Source organism: Falco peregrinus, chromosome 13 (assembly GCF_023634155.1).
Source record: "Falco peregrinus isolate bFalPer1 chromosome 13, bFalPer1.pri, whole genome shotgun sequence".
Lineage (NCBI taxonomy): Eukaryota > Metazoa > Chordata > Aves > Falconiformes > Falconidae > Falco > Falco peregrinus.
Window position 1 is genome coordinate 19,069,519 of NC_073733.1, and position 23,098 is coordinate 19,092,616.

Sequence of the window (23,098 nt, forward strand, 5' to 3'; positions counted from 1 at the left end):
AAGGCAATGCTAAATGATCATAGGGGCAGTGGGTCTCCAAAGTTGCCTGCTATTGGCAAACATATGTTCCTCTTTAATTAAATCCATATGTACATTCTAACAAGCCATTACCTCACCACAAATTAGCTAGAAGAAGGTCTTAGAGTCCATCTCACAGATGTTTTTTGAACATTGCACCAGCCCTCCTCCCTTAGTGCTGCAGTGCTTTGATGAAAACATTGCACTCTGGAGATACACAGCAAATCTCTGGCCACTCTGAAAATACTTGAATCCCAGGTAAGTGCTCCACGTGTTCCTTGTTCCCACAGGGAATAAAGCCAAAAGATGACTCCCAGGGAACATTTCTTCTGCAACCTCCCTGCAGTATTGCACAGTAATGCCAATGCTAAAACTATGCACATCTTCAGATACTACATATTTCTGCCTTGCTCTCTTATTTTGGTTTATCAGATCTTTGTGAACTTCCACAGTTTCACAGCCTCCTGAGGTTGCCCTTCAAAGCTTTACTGACCCAAGCTTGAGAATTCCATCCAAACAAGGGAAACCCTCCATCTCCAGAAGTTTTAATCCTTTTTTTTTTTTTTGTTTTTGTTTTTTGTTTTTTTTTTTTAAATTTGCAGGCGGGATACATTCTTTAGCATAACAACTAATGTTTCTGCAGTTATTGCCCATGAAGGAATATACTTGTGCACAGTTTTGATGACAAAATAAATATAATTTTCCTGCATGAAAATGTTTCACAGACAAGAAAACTATGCTTGCAAAGCCATAACGGCGTCAAAGAATAAGATACTACTGTCTTAGTGTCAGGACAACTATCAAAGGAGTTGCTTTTAAATATGGACTTAAATAATATAGAAAAATGCATAAAACGTTGTTTCTTTAGTTTCTCATTTGACCATTATTGCATTATATCACATTCATGGTGAGAGGATAATCCCTTAAGCTCAACAACAACTTATTAACTATGTTCTCTCAATTAGGAATTGCTTATTTTCTAACAAAACAAAAGCCATAAACACTTCTGCCTCCAGCTCATAATGATTTTCTATAAGCGTATCAGAGGCATAGTAGAAGAAGGAAGCTTGGTATGAAAAGAAATGACACAGAAATGTTAGATATGTCCTATAATATAAAGCTAGATTGCTGTACACATTGTGTGTGAATGTTTCTACTGTTTACCAAAAGCCTGCTACTCAGCTGCATGAAGCAACTGCAAACAAAGTTAAATTTTCTTAACTTTCTGACAGTTTCGGGCTCCACAAATAAATGAGTTTTGGAAAGCTGGAAGTGGGAGAGAAGTGTGTAGCGGGAGGAACACTTTAAAACCCCTTATATTTCAGAAACACAAAGAGAACTGTGCAAAAGAGAAAACTGCTTTTGTGGATCTAGTTTATTAATAAGCATTGTAATTAACAAGACAACATGCTGTACAGAAACCTGAAATAGAACTACTGCAAATTTACTGGACTTTAAATGCTGCTGGACTGTAGCATACGATGTCCAGCTGCATGATTTGGAGTGTGGTTAGGGCTGTTTCAATACACAGACATACACTGCTCACTCTCAGATCCTGCAGTATGCCATAGAGCAGGGAGATTTCCCAGAAATACAAACTCAAATATTTACAAGAAATTGTCAATCTCTTTCTTCACTAGGGATAACATAAGTTATACACAATTTTCCTATGTATACCAAATAAAATCTTTGCCTTCAACTTTGTGTCTGAAACCAATCCTTTCTTATTTATCCAGTTAAACAATGGTAGTAAACTGCAGTGCAATCATTTAATTGATAACCATGCATCAAGGACTGGTATTAAATCAGCAAAAGCAAAACTTGAGCAAACAAAGTCAAGTGTAAATTTTCAAGCTTTAAAAACTTCAAACTTTATAAGCTTGAATCAAACAACCTTGAGATAGTCCACTATTTACTCACCAGAAATTAAGTCTACTGTCTTTGGCTTGACCACGCTGGAAGCAGGCTCATAACGTTAGCTCAGGGCTGACGGGGCTCCACGTTGGATTACAGCTGGCTCAGAATACAGCAGAGCCAATTTTCACTTCTCTCACAAAAACCCCAAACAGATCCATACACACTAGGGTCAGACGTCTCATATGAAGTGGCTACTCTCCTCCAGCCCTACGCCCAGCAGAAACACCTGGCTACATTCAGAACCATGTAACTAATGTTATGTCAAGCTAGCTGTTAACGCTAACGTTCATAAGCCCTCAGGTCCTATTAACATGGGCTCATTGCCATGATAATTAGCTAAATGACCTGCATCCAGCCAGCTCACAGCCCAGAGAGAGCAGGTGCTCCGTAGTCTCTCTCAGGCCAAGCAGACAGGCCTAATTATTCTTTCTTTAGAATTAAGTTACACTTCAGTATACAGCACAGTTTAGGAAAAAAAAGGAACAGCATATCTTCCTTCAAACAGTTTAACTTCAGCTCTTTTTTTTTAATTTTCTTTTTTAATAATTGACTGCTTTACAATAAGGCAAGAAATACCTTTCTGCCACCATTACCCATAGCTTTGATGCAATACTTAGCAGTGCAACAAGCATATTTGGGGGGGGGGGGGGGGGAATAACCTAGGCTAGACTGTGTGACACATTACTTTGAAGGCAAAGGTTTTCCTTTATTGTTACACTGTATGAAACAAATCTAATCATGTAACTACCATTTTACTGTATATTGTATATAGGATTGTTTTCTCCACAAATTCACACAAGTAAGATAAAATAAGTTAAATGACTAAAAAAGAATTACACAAAAATATACAGTCTATGTACTAGATAAATTATTTATATATATGACAAGATGTGTAGAGTCTCTAGTAACATTATTCCTCTGGATACTGACATGCCACTCAGAAAAATGTTGTCTCAGATGCATAGCTTTATATATTAGATATGTAATATATAAAAATGAGGGAGCCATTTAACTCCCGATGAAACATATTTACAATTAATTGTTCTGTAACTTGACAGAATTTTAGAATATCACAACACAATTTCATGAATATAACATTTAATACTTCCTATAATCAGATTCATCTTTAAAATGCTTTTTGTTTAAGCAATTTTTTGTTGTTTGGTTTGGGTGTTTTGTTGGGTTTCTGTTTGTTTGTTTTCAAGATAAAGGGGATGGTCAATTGCTTTTGTACCTTAGGGAAAACAAACCACACCAAAACCCTAAACATTCAAATGTAAAGTTTGTTGTGTTTTTTCCCCTACCTATGAAAAAATGCTGATACAGGTTCCTTCACCTTTTCCCATGAAAATCCTAAAATTGTAGAAATTAATTCTTTGCCAGGAAATTTTGGTTACAATTTGCAGTCAGAAAAGAAATGTTACAGGCAAAAAAATTTAGTTTTTCGATGCAGCTGCCACGTCTGTAAACATTTGGTATGGCAGCCCTCTGTAATAAAAAATAAAGCCCTCTGCTTATAATAGGAAGCATTAACCGTCAGCATTATTCTAAATCTGCACAATTAATATGTTTGGCAAATCTGTGTAAACTACAGATAAGCTTTTTTTGCGTGTCTTTGAAAAGGATTGCTAAATTTTCTCATCTTGATGTCTCCAAAGCAAACAACAAAGGGCTTTGTATATATTATGTATGAATGAATTTGTCAAATTTTTAATTGTCCTGGAATTGGAAATGAGTTGTGTCAGTACCCAAAGGATTATTATTTTTTTCCAGGATTTACATGCAACTGGAAGCCAGTGTGCCACATCTTTGCTAAACGTTATTGAAAACTACATTAAAAAAAAGAAAAGGAAAGAAGTACATCATTAGATAATCTGATGTTCATTAATTAAACCCTATCAGTAGGTTAAAAGTGAAGCATCTTCTGTTTTGCACATAAAATCTAAATGTGATTTGAATAGATTTACAGTGGGGACAGCGATATATAAAGCTACTTATACCTGCTGGGCACATAAGAAAAGCTCTTTTAGCATTCATTGGAAACCCTCAACAACTTGAACTTCTGTAAATTTTACAAGCAGCTAATATTACAGCATTTTTACACACAGTTTTGTTTATAAATTACAGATTTAAGTTATAATATGAAGCCCACAGAGAATTTTATCTACAGGAAATATTCACACACTGTTTTTTTTCCCCTCCAAACAACTTCGATTGTCTCACTTAATGTAGCAATAAAACTAAACAAAGTTATGCAGTTTTTAAATGAAAAAAAATCTTGGTATGTACATAATGGAAATGACAAAATGGCTAAGCAGCAACAAAACACTAGAAGGAAAATGTGTTTTTTCATCTAAGGAACCTCCTTTTCATCCACTGTAGAATTCACCAGCTTCATTCTGCCACTATTGAGAATATATCCTCTGGTACACAGAAAACTGGAAAAAATCCCTCATCTTTAGACTTGATCAAATTCTATGGTTGGGGTGTGTTTATGATTACATTTATCCTGTTTTCATTACCTAGATTCTTCTTTCTTTGCTGAGAACTGTTAGTAATTCTCTAATAAACTAAGCCACAATGATGAGTACTCCGTCTAATAGCTTTGTGGTAAAGTAACTAATATTATAGCTAACCTTTTACTGAACACTTACAATAGGTGAATATAGCTGTAAAGAAAAGCCACATACATCACTACAATATTCTTTTAAACACCAGTAGCTTGCAGCCACGACATCGCATCAGCCAAAAAAACTACCCCATTTCCCTACTGTTTTCAGCAGTGCCCATGTAATTTTCAGCTAACAGGAACAGTAGCCAAAGCAAGCTCTGCAAGATGAAAAAAATACAATTAAAAAGTTAGAAACAGACAATCCTTGAAAAGCATAGTATGTATCATATTGTTGCTTGCATTATTGTAGAAAGGACAATCTTGAAAATTAAAAAAAATATGTTTTTTTCCCCAGGTTTGATCTTGCATATCCTATCATCATCGTGTTGTTTATTTCACACAGAAAAGCCTAGTTGAGAGCCTTCTATTTCATCTACTGTGTTCTTTCAAAGAATAAATACCTGTAGATTGAGCTAGTAAAAATTAACATGAAAAGCAGTTGTCATGTCTCTGAGTACATTTTACTTGATTATGTAAAAGATAAGTTTTGGTGGGAAGATATACCATCCTTTCTAAGAATTAGATTTTAGGATCTTATTCATTCTATTATGTAAGGTAAACAAATGAGCAATTGCCCACTTGATCTCTATTGCTAAAGCAAATGAAAAATGAAATCTATGAATATGCTATAAATTATAACAACAAAGAAAAAGCTGAGCAAGCTAAATTTAGACTGTAATATTCCCCAAACTGTACTAAGAAATTGCCTTCAACAGGGAGAAAGAACTGCTGGGAGCTATTTGCACTATATGGCCCATATAAGAAAATGGAACAGGATTTTGTGTTTTTCTTTTGATTGCTTATGGGTTGCGGGTTTTCGTCCCCATTTTGTGGATTTTACCAATAACTACGGTAAATTTCTTTTAACTAAGTTCTAAGGATTTAGCTTTTCAATTTCAAATTTAGGATTCTATATACATAAATATTCACAAGCCTAACAAGTTTGTATGTGTGCTAAGAACAGCGTTAGGCCGTGACTATGTACAGTCACACTTAAAGCCTGAAATAATGGGTTTATCAGATACGCGTTTATAGCTGGTGCTCATGTATAAACGTAGTGCTGCTCCCAGACACCGGGGCCTGGTGGGATGCGGCGAAGTTTGCCAGAGGAATGACTTTGACAGGATCTTCGCTGGCGCAATGTCTTTCGCAGGTGTTGTAGAACTGGGGCCTGGGCCCACCCTGGCCTTTGTCAGTGTCGTCCTTGGGAAGGGGCCTCCCAAGAGTGTGTCGTCCCTCAGGCCTGGCGCCTCGGCCCCAGCCTTGCTGGAAGCCGAACGATGGCAAAGAGGTGCTGGACTGCTGGTACTGTGTCAACGCAGGCGGCATCCAGCAGTTGTCAGAATGGCCTAGGATGAGACACTCCTGCGTGCAGGTTTCAGAGGCTTCAGCCAGGGCTTTCTGGAGGTTTACTTCGATAGCTGGGAGAATGGAAAAAGAGAAGACATTATCAGAGTTCTGAAGGCTGATGTGCACAGGGAATCAAGGCCAACAAAGCAATCCCAGTTCTGCAATAATGGCCACAGTTTAGAAAGAAAATACCTCCAGGTGTCCAACTTAAGTGAAGGTTTAGGTGTTTGCAGGTTTGGGGTGCACAGTGTTGTCACTGGCTATCATCAAAAAAGTTAATATTTAATGAACAGATGATACCATCGTTACAGCTACATAACAAAAGCCCTTATACATTCTACTTACAATGGCCTTTTCACTTTTTGAAACGGTGCAATAAAACTGAAAGCTTTATAATAACCTAATACCATAATTTTATATATTTGCATACAACTACTTGAAAAAAAATAAAATTAGGATTTTTTTTTAACATTCTCTTAACACTGGGTTTTTTTGATTGTTTTGCTTTGCTATAGGCAAAACAAAATTAATTTGGACATGCAGCCAAAGATGGTACATTGCCTTCAAAGATGCACTCAAGAGCTTTAAGAACGAAAGACAGTGTAAGAGCTATTTTAAAGAGAATTGATCTCTCCATGCATTCGATACTGGAAACCTTGAAAAATCAAAGGGTAATAGCAAAAGAAGCTGTAACCTCTGTAGTTTACTCATAATCAAACACGAGTTCTTCAGTAGAAGCAAGGTTTGTGCCCTTGAAAAAGGATTAGAGAAATTATAGTTTGTTCAAAGGCAAAGCAAACTACGAAATCTGAAAGACGTATTTTGCAATACATAAACAATCTTGATCAGTTTCATTTAAACTGTGGCTTTACCATGTTGTGTATATTCAAATGAACAGAATTAAACTTCTACAAATCATTCCTTGAAATAGTTTTCATATTATATGCGTTAATCTTGCATTCACTTGCTGTGTACATGGTTGAAACACATCAGGAGCGAAGAAAAGTAGCTGATCAGATATTTCACTGTGTTGTCTTCAGAAAACTTTCCAACGAAAGATACGTACATATTTTTAATATCTATCTTCATGAATATAACATTTAAAATTGAACTCTGGCTCATAACCAATGGAGAATGCATGCTGTTAGAAATTACTTATAGCAATACAAGTTCTGAGTAGGAGCCTCTCACCCTCTGAGCTTTATGTTTAAACCCACACTGCATTTCTGTTTCAATATAAATACTTCACATGTTCAAATCTGTGTAAAGTTACAAAGTACAAATACATATTTCCATGTTACATCTCAATACAAATGAATTAAGTTTTTCCTTCAGGCATTGAAATATATACTGCTGCTGTCCAAAATACAGAATACATCTTTTTAAAATCTACCATGTTTAACTATACACTGGTTGCTTGCTGTATCATGAATGGTATATTCTTGATTATTTCTCCTTAAGTACACTGTATGAGTATGTGCCACTTAGACAAGTCACTGTGTATAAATGCCATTTTGCCTTATTACTGACATTTGAACTTGTCTTCAGTCATTTCGTCTCAGTGTTTTTCAGTGTAATCCTGACAAAGCTTTGGCATCTTGCTTTTGAAATACTAATCCAGTTTTGATGGCAATAGGAGACATAAATATGGAAACGATTCAGCAGAGGCAATAGTTCCTGTAAAAAAAAAAATTACTACTGGTAAATTAGTCTAACCTTTCTGTGTACTACTATCTGCTATTACAGACATAAATCTGAGTGTATAAAAGTCTTGTTAAACTCTTAATTATCCAGGTTTGCTTCTCTTCTGATCAAGGCAATTCATTAAGATCAGGTACAACCTTGACAAAACGTGGAGCTATCCCCATTTTATACAGAAACTGATCTTTTCTGTATTTATTGAAAAAAAACCCTTTTGATACTCAGTACCTCAGTGTTGGGTTTTTTTATCTGAAGGGTTTCTAATAATTTTAAAAATGCTAATAATTTGGTTAAACTGAAAAACACATAATTATTTATTTGGAAATAATATGTATGCATTTCTAGCTCTTCGCAGCAAGCGGTTACAATACTTATACTATCTTATATATATATAAAATAAATACTATATTTACTACTGTTAAATTCAGTAAGAGAGTAAACAAAACTAAGCCGTCAAAAGAAGCATTTGGCAATAAAAAAATAACATTTGAGCCTTAGACAAGATAACTGCAGAAATAAAAGCTCATTTATAAACTTTACTCTACACCATCTCAACAGATCAGTAGGACAGTAATTTTGTGCCATGTGTTGCCAGACTACCTGTAGACTTGGAACATGCTATCACGCTAAGAGTAAGAACATTGTCAGAATGACAGTCTTTATTCTGGTTATGAAGAGATATTTTTATCTGAGTTGTAATTCTGTCCAAAACAAACAAACAAAACCACCAAAAAATTTAGAATCATCCTGGGCATAATCATAAGTTATGAATACAAATTATTCTGGCTTTGAGTTGGGGTTTTGTTATATAACAGTCTTGCAATGCAGGATTCCTTAGAAGATACACTCATAATCTTTCAGCGTTGGTATTTGGTACATGTAATGCATGTATGTTTGTCGTTACCACTTACGATTAATAACATGTAAAATACACAGTTCTCCTTATTTTTGAAAAGACCCTTTTCTACTGAGCACCTCTGCAGTGTTGCAGAACAGGAAATAAAACATATTTAGCAAAACCAGGTACATTTCTGTATGATGTCTGACATTTTTTTTTCCAACAGGAAGTGAAGTTTTGTTTTATAATATACTGCACTCACTAAAAAAAAAAAAAATAAAAAAAAACAATTCTAGCCATAACACCTAGACTAACTTTAAAAGCAGTACATTTTTTTGGGGTGTTTTTTGGGGTTTTTTTGTTTGTTTGTTTTTTAATTAATAACATGGTTTTGTGGGGTTTTTAATCCAAATCATCTGCATGTATGCCATAGTGCAATCACGAGGCAGTCTTTAGGAGACTGGGTTTGCTGCAGGAAACCAAGTTAACTAAAGGTGCCACGATGAATACAGTGTAAGGCAGGCAAGGTCCCCAATATCTGCATTTAAAGGAAACTTAGAAAAATCTCATCAACTGATCTGCTGTAGTAGATAGTCCTGGCAAGGATAACTGGGATGCAAAACAGTTTTTGTCAGGTGTAAAGTAAAAATAAATAAAAAAAGCAGTATGAAATACTACGTGTTTTAGCACAATGAAGTAAAAGACTCTTAGAGCATAATTCATCTGGTTTTGAATGAAACTAGAACCAAATATAGAAAATCTTCCGCATGAATATTCACCAGGGCTTATCTTTTTTTGCCTGCTCTTCCAGGCCATGAAATGTAGCTTCTTTCTGTCAGACTAATTCATTTTCTATTTTCCTAGCAAATCATCATTCTCCTGCTTCTTTAGCACCTGAAATCCTTCTAAATAGCTACTTGGCACTGGCACTGCACTGTCATCTAAACTATGCTTTACTTATTAAAAATACATTTTTTACAATTCCCTATTTTATCAGAGAAGAGAGCTTTATGTCAGCAATGTATTATACTAATCATGCCAACTTCCAAAAGAATGCAGCTGATTTCCAAATATTCTGTTACAGACTTAACATGCGAAGAGGTCACTGTAACTAGCACTAGGTGTTGTCCTCAGCACCTTGGCTGGCTTCTCCTCCACCACTTGCTGCCTACTTTAAACAAATGATTCTCTGGCTGACTCAGCCGAGCATCCCAGAGGACCATTTGAGGAGGAATTCAAGCCAGGCAGCTGGGTGAGTGTGAAGTTCAGTGCTCAAGCAGCCATTTATCAGAGGCTGAGCAAATTGACCATGGCATGTTCTAGCTGCTACTCTTTAAGCTTTTTTCTATTTTGCATCTTTGCAAGTCATTGCTAAATGTGGGTGAAAATAAAATTTTCTGAGCCCTTCTCTCTCATTCGGGAATAGTAATGTAGGTGATTATTCTGTATAGTCTGGTAAGTACTCAGAGGTAGGAAACATCTGTGACATCTGCCTCTACCAATCAAGGAAAAGAAGGTTCCTGCTGTCTCTGAATAATTTCAGAAGAAATGATGGTTTTCGCTACTGGAATTCAGTGTCTAGTAGCATCTTCTTACATAAGACCTGACAGGTTTACAAATGGAAATAGAATTTTACATATCCTCCATATATTATGAATAAACAATACATTCCATCGAACTCTTACCAGGCTACCTCATTTCTTTGCTTTACTCAGTAAGAAACCCTTATTTTTATAATTTTTTGCATGCTACATGGAGACTCTTCAACCATGACATACAAGTAATATGAAAGAGAATTGTTAATTCATAGAATAGATCACACTCATGCACATGTGAGTTTACCACTTTGATTTAAACTCCAGATTGTTTTAGGAATGAAACTATTTTTTAAATTGTCTGCCACAGAACTAAGAACATTTTAAAGAACTTGTCTGTCAGCTCTTATGAAATGTTTGGATCAGAACTGTCAAATATAACTAAAAAGCACAATAGTTAAAAGACTTTCTTCATTGTTCCACAGTCTTTATCATTTATAGGTCAAATCAGTTTTCAGTAAGAATATTTACTTTCACTTAAGAAAATGTAGAATTCCAACTTTGCCAGATAACTATCCTTTGGTCAAAACAATTTGATATTTTTTTCCTGTTCTGGTTACAGACTTTATGTGGTTATAAGATCTGTGTGGGGTCTTATAGATAGTAAATAAAAATTTTGGTTATTGTCTTTGATTTTGGGGGATGAAAGCTAAAAAAACTCTACAGTGCTACTCTCCCTCTCAGTCTACAAAAGATGTGGCTCCGTATTGCCCGTTTTGGCATTTTCAGCTTAATATTATGCTCCAGATTTAAGATTTTTTCTCATGGAGAATTCTTAAAGGAAGACAGGCTGTTAGTACAGCTGTGCTATCAACAGTCTCAGAATGCTGAAAAGCTAGAATCATAGAATCACTCAGGTTGGAAAAGACCTTTAAGATCATTGAAACATATACTTGGTGTACAGACGATGCACTTTCTTTTCTACCCCTATGCCCTCCCTTCTGCCCCCAAAAGGAAGGCACACTAATAACACAACATCAAGAGGGCTGGTCCCTTTCTCAGTCTGCCATAAAAGTCATCACTCACATCATGGAATCACAAAAAGACTTGGAGCTGGAAGGGACTTTTGAAGATGTTTGGTCTAACCTTCTGCTCAAAGCAGGAGATTTCAGTCAAAACAGAATAAATAGTTTTTCCAAAAGTTTAGGCCAAACTTTCAGAATTGCACATATCCCTTAATAAAACACAAACCCCGAATGCATGTTTTAAAAGGGACATGTGCATTTCTAAGAGTTAAACAATGAAGAACATGAGCTCCTGGAGAAGCCTTAAAACATCTCCACCTTTATCCACATGTATAATAATGATCAAAGGTCATTTGTACATGTATTCGTTAGCAAAGTACTCAGATTCATTAGATGGTCAAAACCTGTCCCCCTGCACTGTACTGACGCAAGCTTAGGAGCTTATAAATTGTGCAAAGAAAATCTCAAAGATAGTTTTTTTTAAAAAAATAAGAAAACAAAATAAAACACAGAATATAGAGTGCTTGCATTTTAAAGCTGTGTAGCTGAAGTCTTAATGAAAAGCCAGCATTGAATTTGACACATTTTGGATGCAAACCATCCAGTGTTACATTTAGAGCACTCTTGTTTCATAATAAAGCAAGCAACAATTAGCAAGCAATTAAGCAAATTGCCCATAATTATGCCATTGCTGAGTTATTTTTCATATTTTCACAACACAGCACATATATGAATAACATGGCTTGCAGTGCCAATGCTATTCTGTCAGCATCCAGAAGTGCCTCTCATTTACTGAAGCGTTTCGTATTAAACAGCTCCCACTGCACTTCCAGTGCTCTGTGCTCAGCAGGAACCCACCAGAGTGATGAAGATGACAACCTTATACTACTCATCTCAGCCAATAGTGCCTAAGGAATGGGTTGTGTCCCCCCATTTTTTGCCCATGTGTATTTACTAAATGTGGTACTAAATCTAAGCAGCAATTCAAGCATAATATAGGGAAATTATAGTCCAGAATTACCCTGGTGACCAAAAGTAGCCACTTGGGTAACATCACTGAGCAGTTTCCACTACATGAGAAGAACAGAAATGACATTAACAATAAAAAAGGGAGGGGACAATAGTTGTTAGTGTAAACTGGGTTGCTTTAATAAGGTCAGGAGGAAGAAGCTTGAATGTAGAAACCTTAAATAGCTGCTGCTATAATATACCCTACTTTTTTTTGGTTTAATAATAAAGTACCTTTGGGAGAAGTTTCCCATGAATATTTTATTTCCCGTATATGTCTCAATAAATTAAAAACCTAAAAGAGTTACTTAAGCTCTAGCCTTGGAACCTTTTTATTCAAAGAACAAGTAGGCCACACCACTTTAGTTTCCAGCTGTGTGTACAGAGCTTGCCTTGCTTGTGAGAAGTCATACTCAGAGGAAGATTGATCCTCCAGATGTTCTGAGGATTCAACATGCATGAGGAAATCACACATTTTCATGTCCTACCTAGGCTTGCCAGATTGTGCTGGGTATCTTGCAAGAGTAAGTTCTGCTTCCATTCTAGTGCACACAATTTATATCCTAACAGTCATAGTTTTTGATTTGAATGTAATCCTAAAAACTGCCATCAGTTAGGCTGCTTATTATAAAACCTCAATGGTATGAGGTGTGAGTATTTTGCACCTGGATTCAAACAGTCAAGCAAACAACAAAGATGGCTGGGGCAAGCTGGTGAGGAAGACAGGGAATGGAGGAAGTACCAGGCAAAAAAAGACAGCATATGGTAATTCCTGTATAATTAACTATGCTGGTGAAGTGAAGTGAATCTTTCCTTCACAAATAATGGCCACATAAATAAAGCACACTAATCTTTCATTAAGTCATCTCTTATTGTTATTCTGACTGGAATTTCAATCTTGTATCAATCGGAACCAAGAAATGGTCTAAAAGCAGTGCTCCCATAGAAAGTTCTATTTCAATAACTGCTGTTTTCCATAGGAAGAGATTTCATCAAAAAACCCCAAGCTCCCAACCCTCCACAACCTCTTCTGTTTCCGCCTAATGAACATGAGCGTAACAGGGTTGTAGAATACATGGCACTGACCCTTACCGCTTCAACAGTCCAACTGTATTTATCTTTAATGTCCATGTTTTGTTGCTGATTTTTGCAAAAAAAATATGGTAAGTTGCAAAGGATGCACGTTTCTTATCCTACAAAGTGTATATTGGGTTATCAATGAGAATTTTAACCATAACTTAGCCTAAAATCTAGTATATTGATTACAATACTGGGTGATACAATGTGCTTTATTTAATATTTAATTAAATGTTTCACAGTTGTACTGAAGCTTATTAATTATTAAGACACGGTTCATTATTTAGCACAGAATATAAATTCAAATTAAAATAAATTAAACAAGGTGAAACTACACAGTGAAAAATGGCTCATCCTCCAGCAATGACTTGCGACCTGGAAACACGGTAAAGAGTGAAATTTGTGTTTCTTCCCCCATACCCGAGAAGACTATGCACTTCAGGTAATAGGTATTAAGCTTTTCTACTGCTGTGAAGTTTATGTAACAAACCCGACATCCTACAGAAATATGCTGGATGGAAAAGGGCCTCAGCTGTCACTTTTTTAGCTGGTGCCTGGAAGAAGAAACATTTTTAGTACAAGTTTTCATTAGGACATTGGTAACGCAGCAAAATTTCTCCCTTGACATGTAAAACTTCTTTTTAAGCCTCTTAAGATACAATTCTTGCAGTCAGGGAAACAAGAGTCTACAGAAAGTTGTAGATACCCAGCAATTATCCCCCCTGGCATGACTGCTGCTCCAGGTAACAGCTTTGCCTTGCAGTGGTGGGCTGACCCGGCTGGCAGCTAAGCACCACACAGGCGCCCGCTCCCACCCCTCAGCGCTCCTGAGACTGGAACCCTTTTGCCTTCCCTGGAAGATGAGCTGTGCTTATCAATGCTGCATGTTACAGGGAAAACGAGTGTAGTACTGTTAGTGTACCTGCAAGCATTATTAGGGAGTTTGAAGCAGTATGTACAACACTGCTTTCACTAAATTCTCTCATACGATGATGTTTCTAAAGCCTTATAGCTCACACACATATATACGTATATAAAACCTAGTTTTATACGTTCTTAAACATCCTTAAACATTATTTGAAATAAGAGATGTAGGAGATCTATGCAGAATACCATACCACATATGAACTTCTAGAGATTAAATTTCAGATGCTCAGTAAAAGCTGCTCTTAAACATGCAAGTGGAAGTCATCCCATAATGTCAGACAAGCTCTGCTGTGCCTATTGCTTCTTCGGGAATTAACAGCCTTTGGCTATTCCCATCTAAAAAGTTACTTCTACTATGTAACTGTCTATGCTAAACTGTATTAGAAAAAAAAGTTTAAAAATACCACAAAATACAAGATAAAAACTGGAATAGAAATAACTGATTAACTATTTCTCATTATCATAATGCAGGCATATTTTTTTATCTTAAAAAAGTGATTTAGTCAAAACATGTTAAAGCAGAATAGGGACTAAGACAGAAAAATCACTTAACGAATACAAGGTAACCCTGTACACCCTGAAATATCATTTATATATCTCTTTGTAGTAATCAAATCATTATTCAAATACCTCATTAGGGATGCATATAGGGATTCATTACCACCAATTAAATAGATGTGTATTTCCTTAAATTCATTTATTTATTTATTCCAGAGTCAGTTCAACACAGTATGTTATTTCGTTTAATTCAACGTTGAGAAGAATCTTCTGCACGTGGGTTTGCTGGGGAATTTAGGAGCGGACCAATACTATTTTAAGAGGCACTGATCATCTTAAAAGGATAAAACAAAGCAAGAAAATGTAGCATGGAAATATGGCCGTTACTACACTTTCCCAATAAAAGCAGGAAAACAATACATTAAAACAATACAAAGAGCTTGAGGTTTTGTCTGTACAGAAAGATTGTCTGAAAGTATAAAATGAGCAGTCCTCAAAATGCAGCTTTGTATAGCTAATCCATAGGCAAATACATAAACTTAGCAGTAATTTCGACTGATAATACTTAAAATCTGTTCTCTCTCTCCTTCAAACCTAGCTAAAGAGGGTCCTCAGTTTCACTCACACTTGCATTCAAATATCTACATTAAGTTTTAAAAAGAGGAAAATTCTTGTCTACAATATCTACAATGTAATTATACAGATTGTATTATATTCAGTTTTTAAGGTTTAAGTTTTAAATAAAATTGAGTATGTATATGAAGGAGAGGTATTTTCCTGATTTTACTATAAATCACTAAATATCTCAAAAGGATTCATAAAGAATCACTGAATATACATAAACCCGTTTTGTGTGGAAACAGCAGAAAATACATTTAAAGCTTAGGCTGCAGACTTTGTAATGAAAAAATCAATTACCTTTTGTGGTTCTCTGGCTAGAGAACAAAGATCTGGGTTCAGAGATAGGAAAAAGCATGAACTTCAAAAAGATAAGAAGGGAACAGAATTTCTAGGTGGAATAAGGTCAGTAACATTTACTCTTGATAACAGACCTACATGAAAATATTGTTATACTATCCATACCACTCTGATAATGAATTGCTTGTGACAATAAGGAGATCAGGTGAGTCATCCTCAGCAGCATGCAGGCAGGGTGATGAAGAAGGGGACAAGAAGCAGCTCATTTTCAGTTATGTTTAAGACACCTCACACAGGACAGCTCCTGAAAGGGACAGGTGCAGGATCAAAGACCTACGGTTCTACTTGAAAGATCTGTGTTTACACCCTTTATTCACTTCAGGAAGAGTTTCTTGATGTAGCTACGTGCCAAATGCGGCTCCGGTTTCTTTCTATTGACTTTGCAGTAAAAATAAACAAAAGTTTGATCTAAAGTAGAATACTAAGAAATTCTTCTAAATTAATTGAACCACAGTGGGCAATTGTTCACGGTTCAGACACTTTAATGAAATGTTAATTTTCAAAGGGAAACCATAAAAATCAAAATGCTAAGTAAGCTATTAAACATATCTTTCCTGTGATAACTTAAGAGCTAGACAATAAAAGATGTTTTGAAACTGTGTTTTCATCAGATATTCATGAACATAAATTTAAAGTCAAAGGCCACTAGAGCAGCAAACAAAATAAACCCTACAACAATCTAAACATATTCTATGGCTTTTATGCTGTAACTCCAACTGCAATTCAAGGGGGGGGGGGGGGGGAGGAAAGAAAAGCATTTTTCTTTATTAGAATATAAACAAAAAATATTTGATTTTATTATTAATAACATGACTTTATTTATTCTCTGAATACTTCTAAACATTTTTACAATAGTCACCTATGCTGATACCTAAGTAACACACTATGATTATTCAAAATTATATTTCATTGGACCATCAACAATATAAAATCTATTTATTCCGTTTGAATACATAAGTAAAACTTGCTGGAGTTTTTTTGACAAAACAGTTTTACATCAAAAATGTAGTTTCAAAGTTCAATTGTTCTTTGTCAGTGTTGACCCAAATGACATTTTGGGGTGAAAAAGTACAGAAACTAATAATTTCCATTTTCTCTATTCATTTTATTTTCATTTAGATTTTAAAAATATGGGAATCCTTAATATTTTAACCTTACGCAGAAACAATATTATTGAAAGGAAATGTTCTCATTTCTCCAAAGCTTTTCACTAGATTTTCCATTTAACAATAAATTTCAAGTTCAGATGATTCTGAAAACCAGCACTGCTTACATTTCACAGCATCTGCAACATTGTCTAACACAATGTGGAACCATTTCTGTTTTCTAAGTTCCCTGTGACTCCCTTACCATTGCTACAAAAGAACAAGCCTTGTGTTCCACCTAAAATTTTGACAATCCAGAATTATATGTAATAAGGGTAACTACTGCAGGGCCAAGAGGGCACACTTTTTAATTCCCCTAAAGTGTCTAATTACCATGTTGTGCTTATTAGATTCCTTAATGACAATCTACAACCTTGTGGAAGGACGGACTGGAGGAGTAAAACTTTGACATCTCCCATCTCCGCGGGACACAAGGATTCCCCTCCTGCAGCTTTTGCCCTCCCCAAGAGGACACTCTCCTCCATATGGCTGCAGCTCATATTTCCAAGAGAATCATGCAGTTTCTCTTGGAAAATCATCTGAACCACAGACTCCTCGATGACTAGACAACATTTTCTAACCAATTTTTCACAGCAGTTTTCTGTCATTACCACTTTGTCAATCTGCCACAGACTACCCTCAGTGGAACCACGTAGCTACTCATTCCTTTGACGAAGACCCCAAAAAGTGTGAATGCACGGAAAGAGTCATGTTTGATTAACAACTTTGTGATTGCTATAAAAATGAAATTTGAAAGGTAATAATTACATTTGTAATTACTTAGGTCTAAATCTCTTATGTTTCCTACTCCCTCTATTTCTGGGCAGCTGGAGCAATGACTCATTAATAATAATAAAGTCGTTTAACCCTGCAGGCACATTAGAAGGAGAAAGATGTCATTTGTCACCAACGCAAATAGAACAATCACTGAAGGATACAGAAAGACCAGTATTTCATATTTATTGCAAATGATAAAAGGGACATTTTGCACTGATCCTCACCATGGCATCCCAATCTGCTTTTTAATTATCAGCAAACATAAGGGGACAGCATACAACATATGAGGGACTACTAATAATGTATTGTCCTGCGGTGACATTTCCATAATCACTTCAAATCTACTCTATACATATGTACTAGTTAAAGCTTTCAGCTCATGAAATCATACCCCCTAGTAAGGAATGAATTATCCTTTGCAGATTGAGCGCACAAAAGCAGCTCTTTTCCAGAGTCTGAGGGTCTGATAGCTGACATATATATTGCTATTATTTTAAGTGATAAGGTTTGGCATTCTGTTGCACTGACAGTTGAATACAGTATGATTTAAAAACAAGTAAATTTGTATTTTTAGGCAAGGAACTTCCTAGTTGTAATTCTCATTACCAATAAGTTAGCCACAGACCTCTGAAAGTCACTTAATTTTCTAGTGCTTTTCTGTATTGTTCTGAACTTTGTAAGCACTCCGTAAGAACCACTCTATATTAAATGAAACAAATACCTTTATTAATAGGGAAATTAAGTAAGTAACTCAGAATTCACTGATTTTAAAAAAGAGTTACTGATATAATTGCCTGATCATGAAATAAACTTCTGAGGAAGAGAAAAAACTATCCTTTCCCTAAATGATTTCTTCAGGAGACGTGAAACCTTGAGCAAAAAATTATGGAGAGAATTTTCTACTATGGTATTATCAGTATGAAAACAAATGAAAGGAAGTTCCATACAAATAACAGTCACGATAATCTGAGTTTCAACTCTATCAAGCTAAAACTTCAAATTCTTCTTTGCTTTGCTTTATCATCAACACTTCTCTCACCATCAGGCATGTGCAAAGACCAAAGACCAAATTTAACAATATGAAGTTATAAACTGTTATTGTGCGGGGTAGAAATGAGGTAAGCAAACCTCCTAAAGCTGTTTATATTTTCTCCAGGAACCACAATAGACTATATAAAGACAGGCTTTAAAAAAGTTAAATAAGTAGTGTTAAGAAATAAGACGCATCAGGAAAGAGTAAAATGCACAGAGTAAAATGATATTTTCACTCTTAAAACAGTGACAACACAGAAAAGCTTATACATGCAGTGAAATGTTTTGTCAAATTGAAAAATGGAAATAATATGAACACTACAATTTTCACATCAATTTGAGGTAAAATGTTTTGAATTACAGTCATTTTAATCTTGTTTTATAAAGAAAATTACTTCAAATGGGTGATAATTTAAAACAGCATAATCCAAACTTCATTGTGCTCCAGTCAGGCATAGAAGTATGGCTCTGAGTGATTTGGAGCAATCTCCTCACATTAGCTCAGAGCCTCTTTCAGAAGAGACATTTGAAAGAAGAAAAAGGTTGTCTGGCTAGAGTTTCCATCATTTTCCTGTGAGTTCAAAACTACTAGCTGTGATGGCTATGACTTCCTAATTGGGCCTTTACAGGCATTGCTAGCACCCTCGGACATTTTGGCGCCATCCTGATGAGGCAATACTTTCACAGCTGCCATCTCTTTAAACATTCAGTTGTGACCAGTTTGTCCACTGAGGTTTTGCTGTTTCATTGGAACATTCTTGTATCACTTTTCCAACTATTGAGAATTTTTTGGCATTTTTTTTGGAATAAGCAAAATCCTATTTTGGCATAAGGAATTTTGCTGTCATGATAGAAATATATAAACAAGATTCCCTGTTTTCCTTTTCTGAAAGAAAAAGAATTACCTCTCAGTAAATATGCTATTTAGTTTTAATCCTCAGTTTCCCTTCAACAACTTCCAACAGGGACTTTCAGATTTTCTTTAATATTCTTTTCTGTTCTCCTAAATAATTTTCAATCAAAATATAAATATATTCCAATTTTACCCTGTAGCATTAGTAAACTTGTAGTTTCCTTCTCTAAACCAGGTGATTCTCTCAGCACCTGGACAACTGACACATGATTGGAATAATATGAGCCAGATCAACATTTGACATAATTCTTTATAGAACAGGATTTCTTATAACATATGTAATTTTAAAAAGACAGTGTTAGGGAAGAGTCATTATTGTGATTATTCTGTAAGATTTTAGGGTCAGTAATATCAGCCAAGAGAGTGGGACTGAGCAACTGCTGACTCATCTTTTCAGCCCACTTCAATGGCTGTCAAGACAGGTTCTGTGACTGCAGCCATGAGGATTATGATGACGCTTGAAACAGGGTAGTGCATTTGTTGTTATTAATCCATTGTAAGAAATTATTTTGAACGCAAAAAGTATAAAATTGTGGGGGTATAAAGTTAAACTACATGAGGTATCCAATTGTTCAGGAAATTAAATTCTATTACTTCAAAGATAAACACATTTTAAAACAGGAATTAAAAAATTGGTTGCTCTTTAAAGTATGCTTTTATAAACTTAATTATATAAACATCTTATAACCACACACTGCCTATGTGTGTCTGTATTGAGGATTCTGAAGAGAGATATATTTGTCAAGCTTCAGATTTCAGAGTAGGTGTTAAGTTTTGACTCAGCCTTATTTGAATAACAAGATGTCCTAGCATAAAACAATAATTTGTGGTTTTATATATTTAACAGACCATAACTGTCTTCACAAAAGACTAATGTTCACTCCTGTTTGATAAGCTTTGGCATAACTATAGCTGGCTAATAAAAGCCTAACATATATTATTAAATGAGGTTAAGTACTAGCAATCAGATTTGTCAAGAAACTTATCACTTTCTGTAGTACGTAAGCCTCAATCAGCCATTTCTGTATTGCATATGACAGAGGATCCCTTAGAAACAGATTTAAGAAACATTCCGTTCTTATAAAGTCACTGAAGCTTAGCATCCAGCTCTTTTGAAAATCTAAGTTGCAACCTGGTTTGGAAATCCTCGACATGGCAGGGACATGTTAAAGTTAACCAAAGAAGATGAAATCACAACTGTTCTTGTTAGGAACAGAAGTTCACATACAACCCTAACCTCTAGTTTATAACAGCAAATCTACAAAGTTCATAATTTATTTTTTCATAGGCTGTACAGAAAGGATATTTTAAGTCTGGGGTAAGTGCTGCTCTGGCAGATGCATATAGAAAGCTGTTGTTACTTTTGGCACACAGATTCCTTTTTAAGAGGGTACAAACCTGAATTTCTGAATGTTCTGATGTTCTCTAAGCTTCAGTGGAATACATTTGACAACCGCCTTCTCTACAGCTAGTATGGATGGCAGGAGGAGTTCATACTTAGTATGTATTCCAAAAGGTTGCTTTAAAACCTTTCTATGGTTTTTAATTAACCATAGGATATCAAAGGACCTAAATGAAAAGCTACCATTCAGTTGCTGACTAAGTGTTCACCGGCCTGTTATTGAACCTTTCATCTATTTATTCCTTAATTCATCCATACTCTCCTAGAGATGTCATTAATATGCTCAAAGTTAATTTATTATCCTCTATTGCTTCTATTCAAGCTCATGTTAACAGAATAAATTCATCAAAAATGATCAGACTTGAAAAGGCAGATTTGGATTCTGACAGAGAATAATTTATCATGGCTGGGAAAAAGCCTCCCACCAACTGGGCTGTTGGAATGCTGGGAGATGAAACTGTAATGACTGCAGAAAAGGACATTAAAGTCTTAAGGGGAAAACAAACAAACACCACCACCATCACCCCCTTCCAAAAGTCTAACTCCCAAAATATGTAGGGTCCTGACACTGAGTCTTTTTTACTTTCACACTCAGAGGTTCTTTCTCTCACCCTCTGTGCTGCCTTTAGGCAGAAGCAATCATTAAGGCTCTGCTCGCCATCATTTGCATGCCAGAGCCTAGAGATACCGAGGGGCACCAGGAGTGACGGCGACATTCAGAGCTGTACAGAAACGGTACCGATACTCAAAGGGTCACAAACTGTTAATCAACAGGTCCATGCAGCCAAGGGCTTCATTGTAATGCTGCATAATGTAACACCAAGTTATTTTATTTGCAATTTGTTGTAATTAACCCTTCTATAACAGTAATTAATAGATTTTGGGTAATCCACAACTAAGATTATACCACAATTTCTATGTATGTACAAATTATCTGAATTCCAGGAACGGCTGGATATAACAGCATTTATAACATGTTTCATATGCTATTAGAATGGGGAAAAAAATAACATACTTTTTGCCATTATAAGTCTATTATACAGTAGAATTGGAAAGCACTGTGAAACTGTCATGAATGTGGTACCACTGTAATTGTAATACGGGTTGTGGAGATTTACTTTAAAGCCTGAAAACACTTGATTAATCACTGCATTATAGTCAATATTCTAGTTGTTATTGTTTCATCCAGTTACTGTTTCATCCCCATCTGCAGCATAGGGAGAATTGCTTCTCTCCTATACTGGCACTGCTGTATATTGGACACGGCCGCTTCCCTAAGGGACTGTTACTCCACTTCATACACTCATACTCTTAATTCCGCACATACTAGAACCATTTCCTTGCTCCTAGTTTTGTTAGACTGAGTAATTATGCAGCTTCAAGACTTGAGTAACTAAATTTCCTCAGGGAAGGGGGAAAAGAAACCCACTAGTAGAGCACTCCAGACCTGCCCAAGAAATGGAAGACTCATCAGTCTCTGCCTAGACATTTTACAGAGGTTATTAAATATGAGTACAATCATAAATATCAGTGCTCAAATATGTTTAAATATATAGGCTTATCTGGCTGACTCAATCAGAACATACATCCTAGCTCCCATTCCCCCCTTCCCTCTATCATATTCCAGAATCCAATGGAATTGTACTTCCAACTGCACTGTATCAATATTTGGTATTTCTGAGTCAAGATTTATACTTCCTTTATTAATGTCTTGAATCTAAGAAATTCAGTGACGTGAATATGCCAAGTGTCCGATAAGTACATTATGTCATAGTGGAGAACTACTATATTTAAAAAGAGTTAACTTTTCCCAGTGAAGCACTGAAAAGTTAGGAAGTGCAAATTCTGTAATATTAATTCAGCTCCCTTGTGTATATGTGTTTTGATGCAAACTTTAATTAAATTATCATACACTATTTTTCTCATAGGACCCTTGGGCCCTATTTAGAGAGTAAGTAGTTATTCAATATTTCTTTTTATCTACTCTAATCAGCATGTGGCCATACACCTTTTTAATTAATACTTTCAAAGCCTTGGGTTCAATGCAGACTTATTCATTTCCTTGTGTACTTTGTTGTTGTTTTCACAGCACAAGCAAAATCTTCATGAACATGAATCATATCCCATGTGCATTATTTGCTTTATTGAGGCTATTTGCATCTGGGAAACTGAGGCATAAAGAAATTAAGCAAAATAATGCAGTCTCCATCATTTCTGGCTGCCCAACTTGAGACAGCTTATACCAGATTTTTGCACACTTGAACACTTGATGTTATACTAAGCTTT

The 23,098-nt window shown here is 35.7% G+C and overlaps 1 protein-coding gene across 2 annotated transcripts in view; it reads right to left on the reverse strand.

Annotated features, from left to right (window-relative positions):
• Positions 1–1,381: 1,381 nt before the first annotated feature.
• PCDH11X (protocadherin 11 X-linked) overlaps positions 1,382–23,098 on the reverse strand; it is a 508,533-nt gene continuing 486,816 nt past the window's right edge. For both annotated transcript variants that reach the window (XM_027785685.2, XM_013298578.3), the window contains one exon: positions 1,382–6,027. In XM_027785685.2, the coding sequence (XP_027641486.1) occupies positions 5,636–6,027 (392 nt within the window). In that variant the 3' untranslated portion in view covers positions 1,382–5,635. The remainder of the gene's footprint in view (positions 6,028–23,098) is intronic.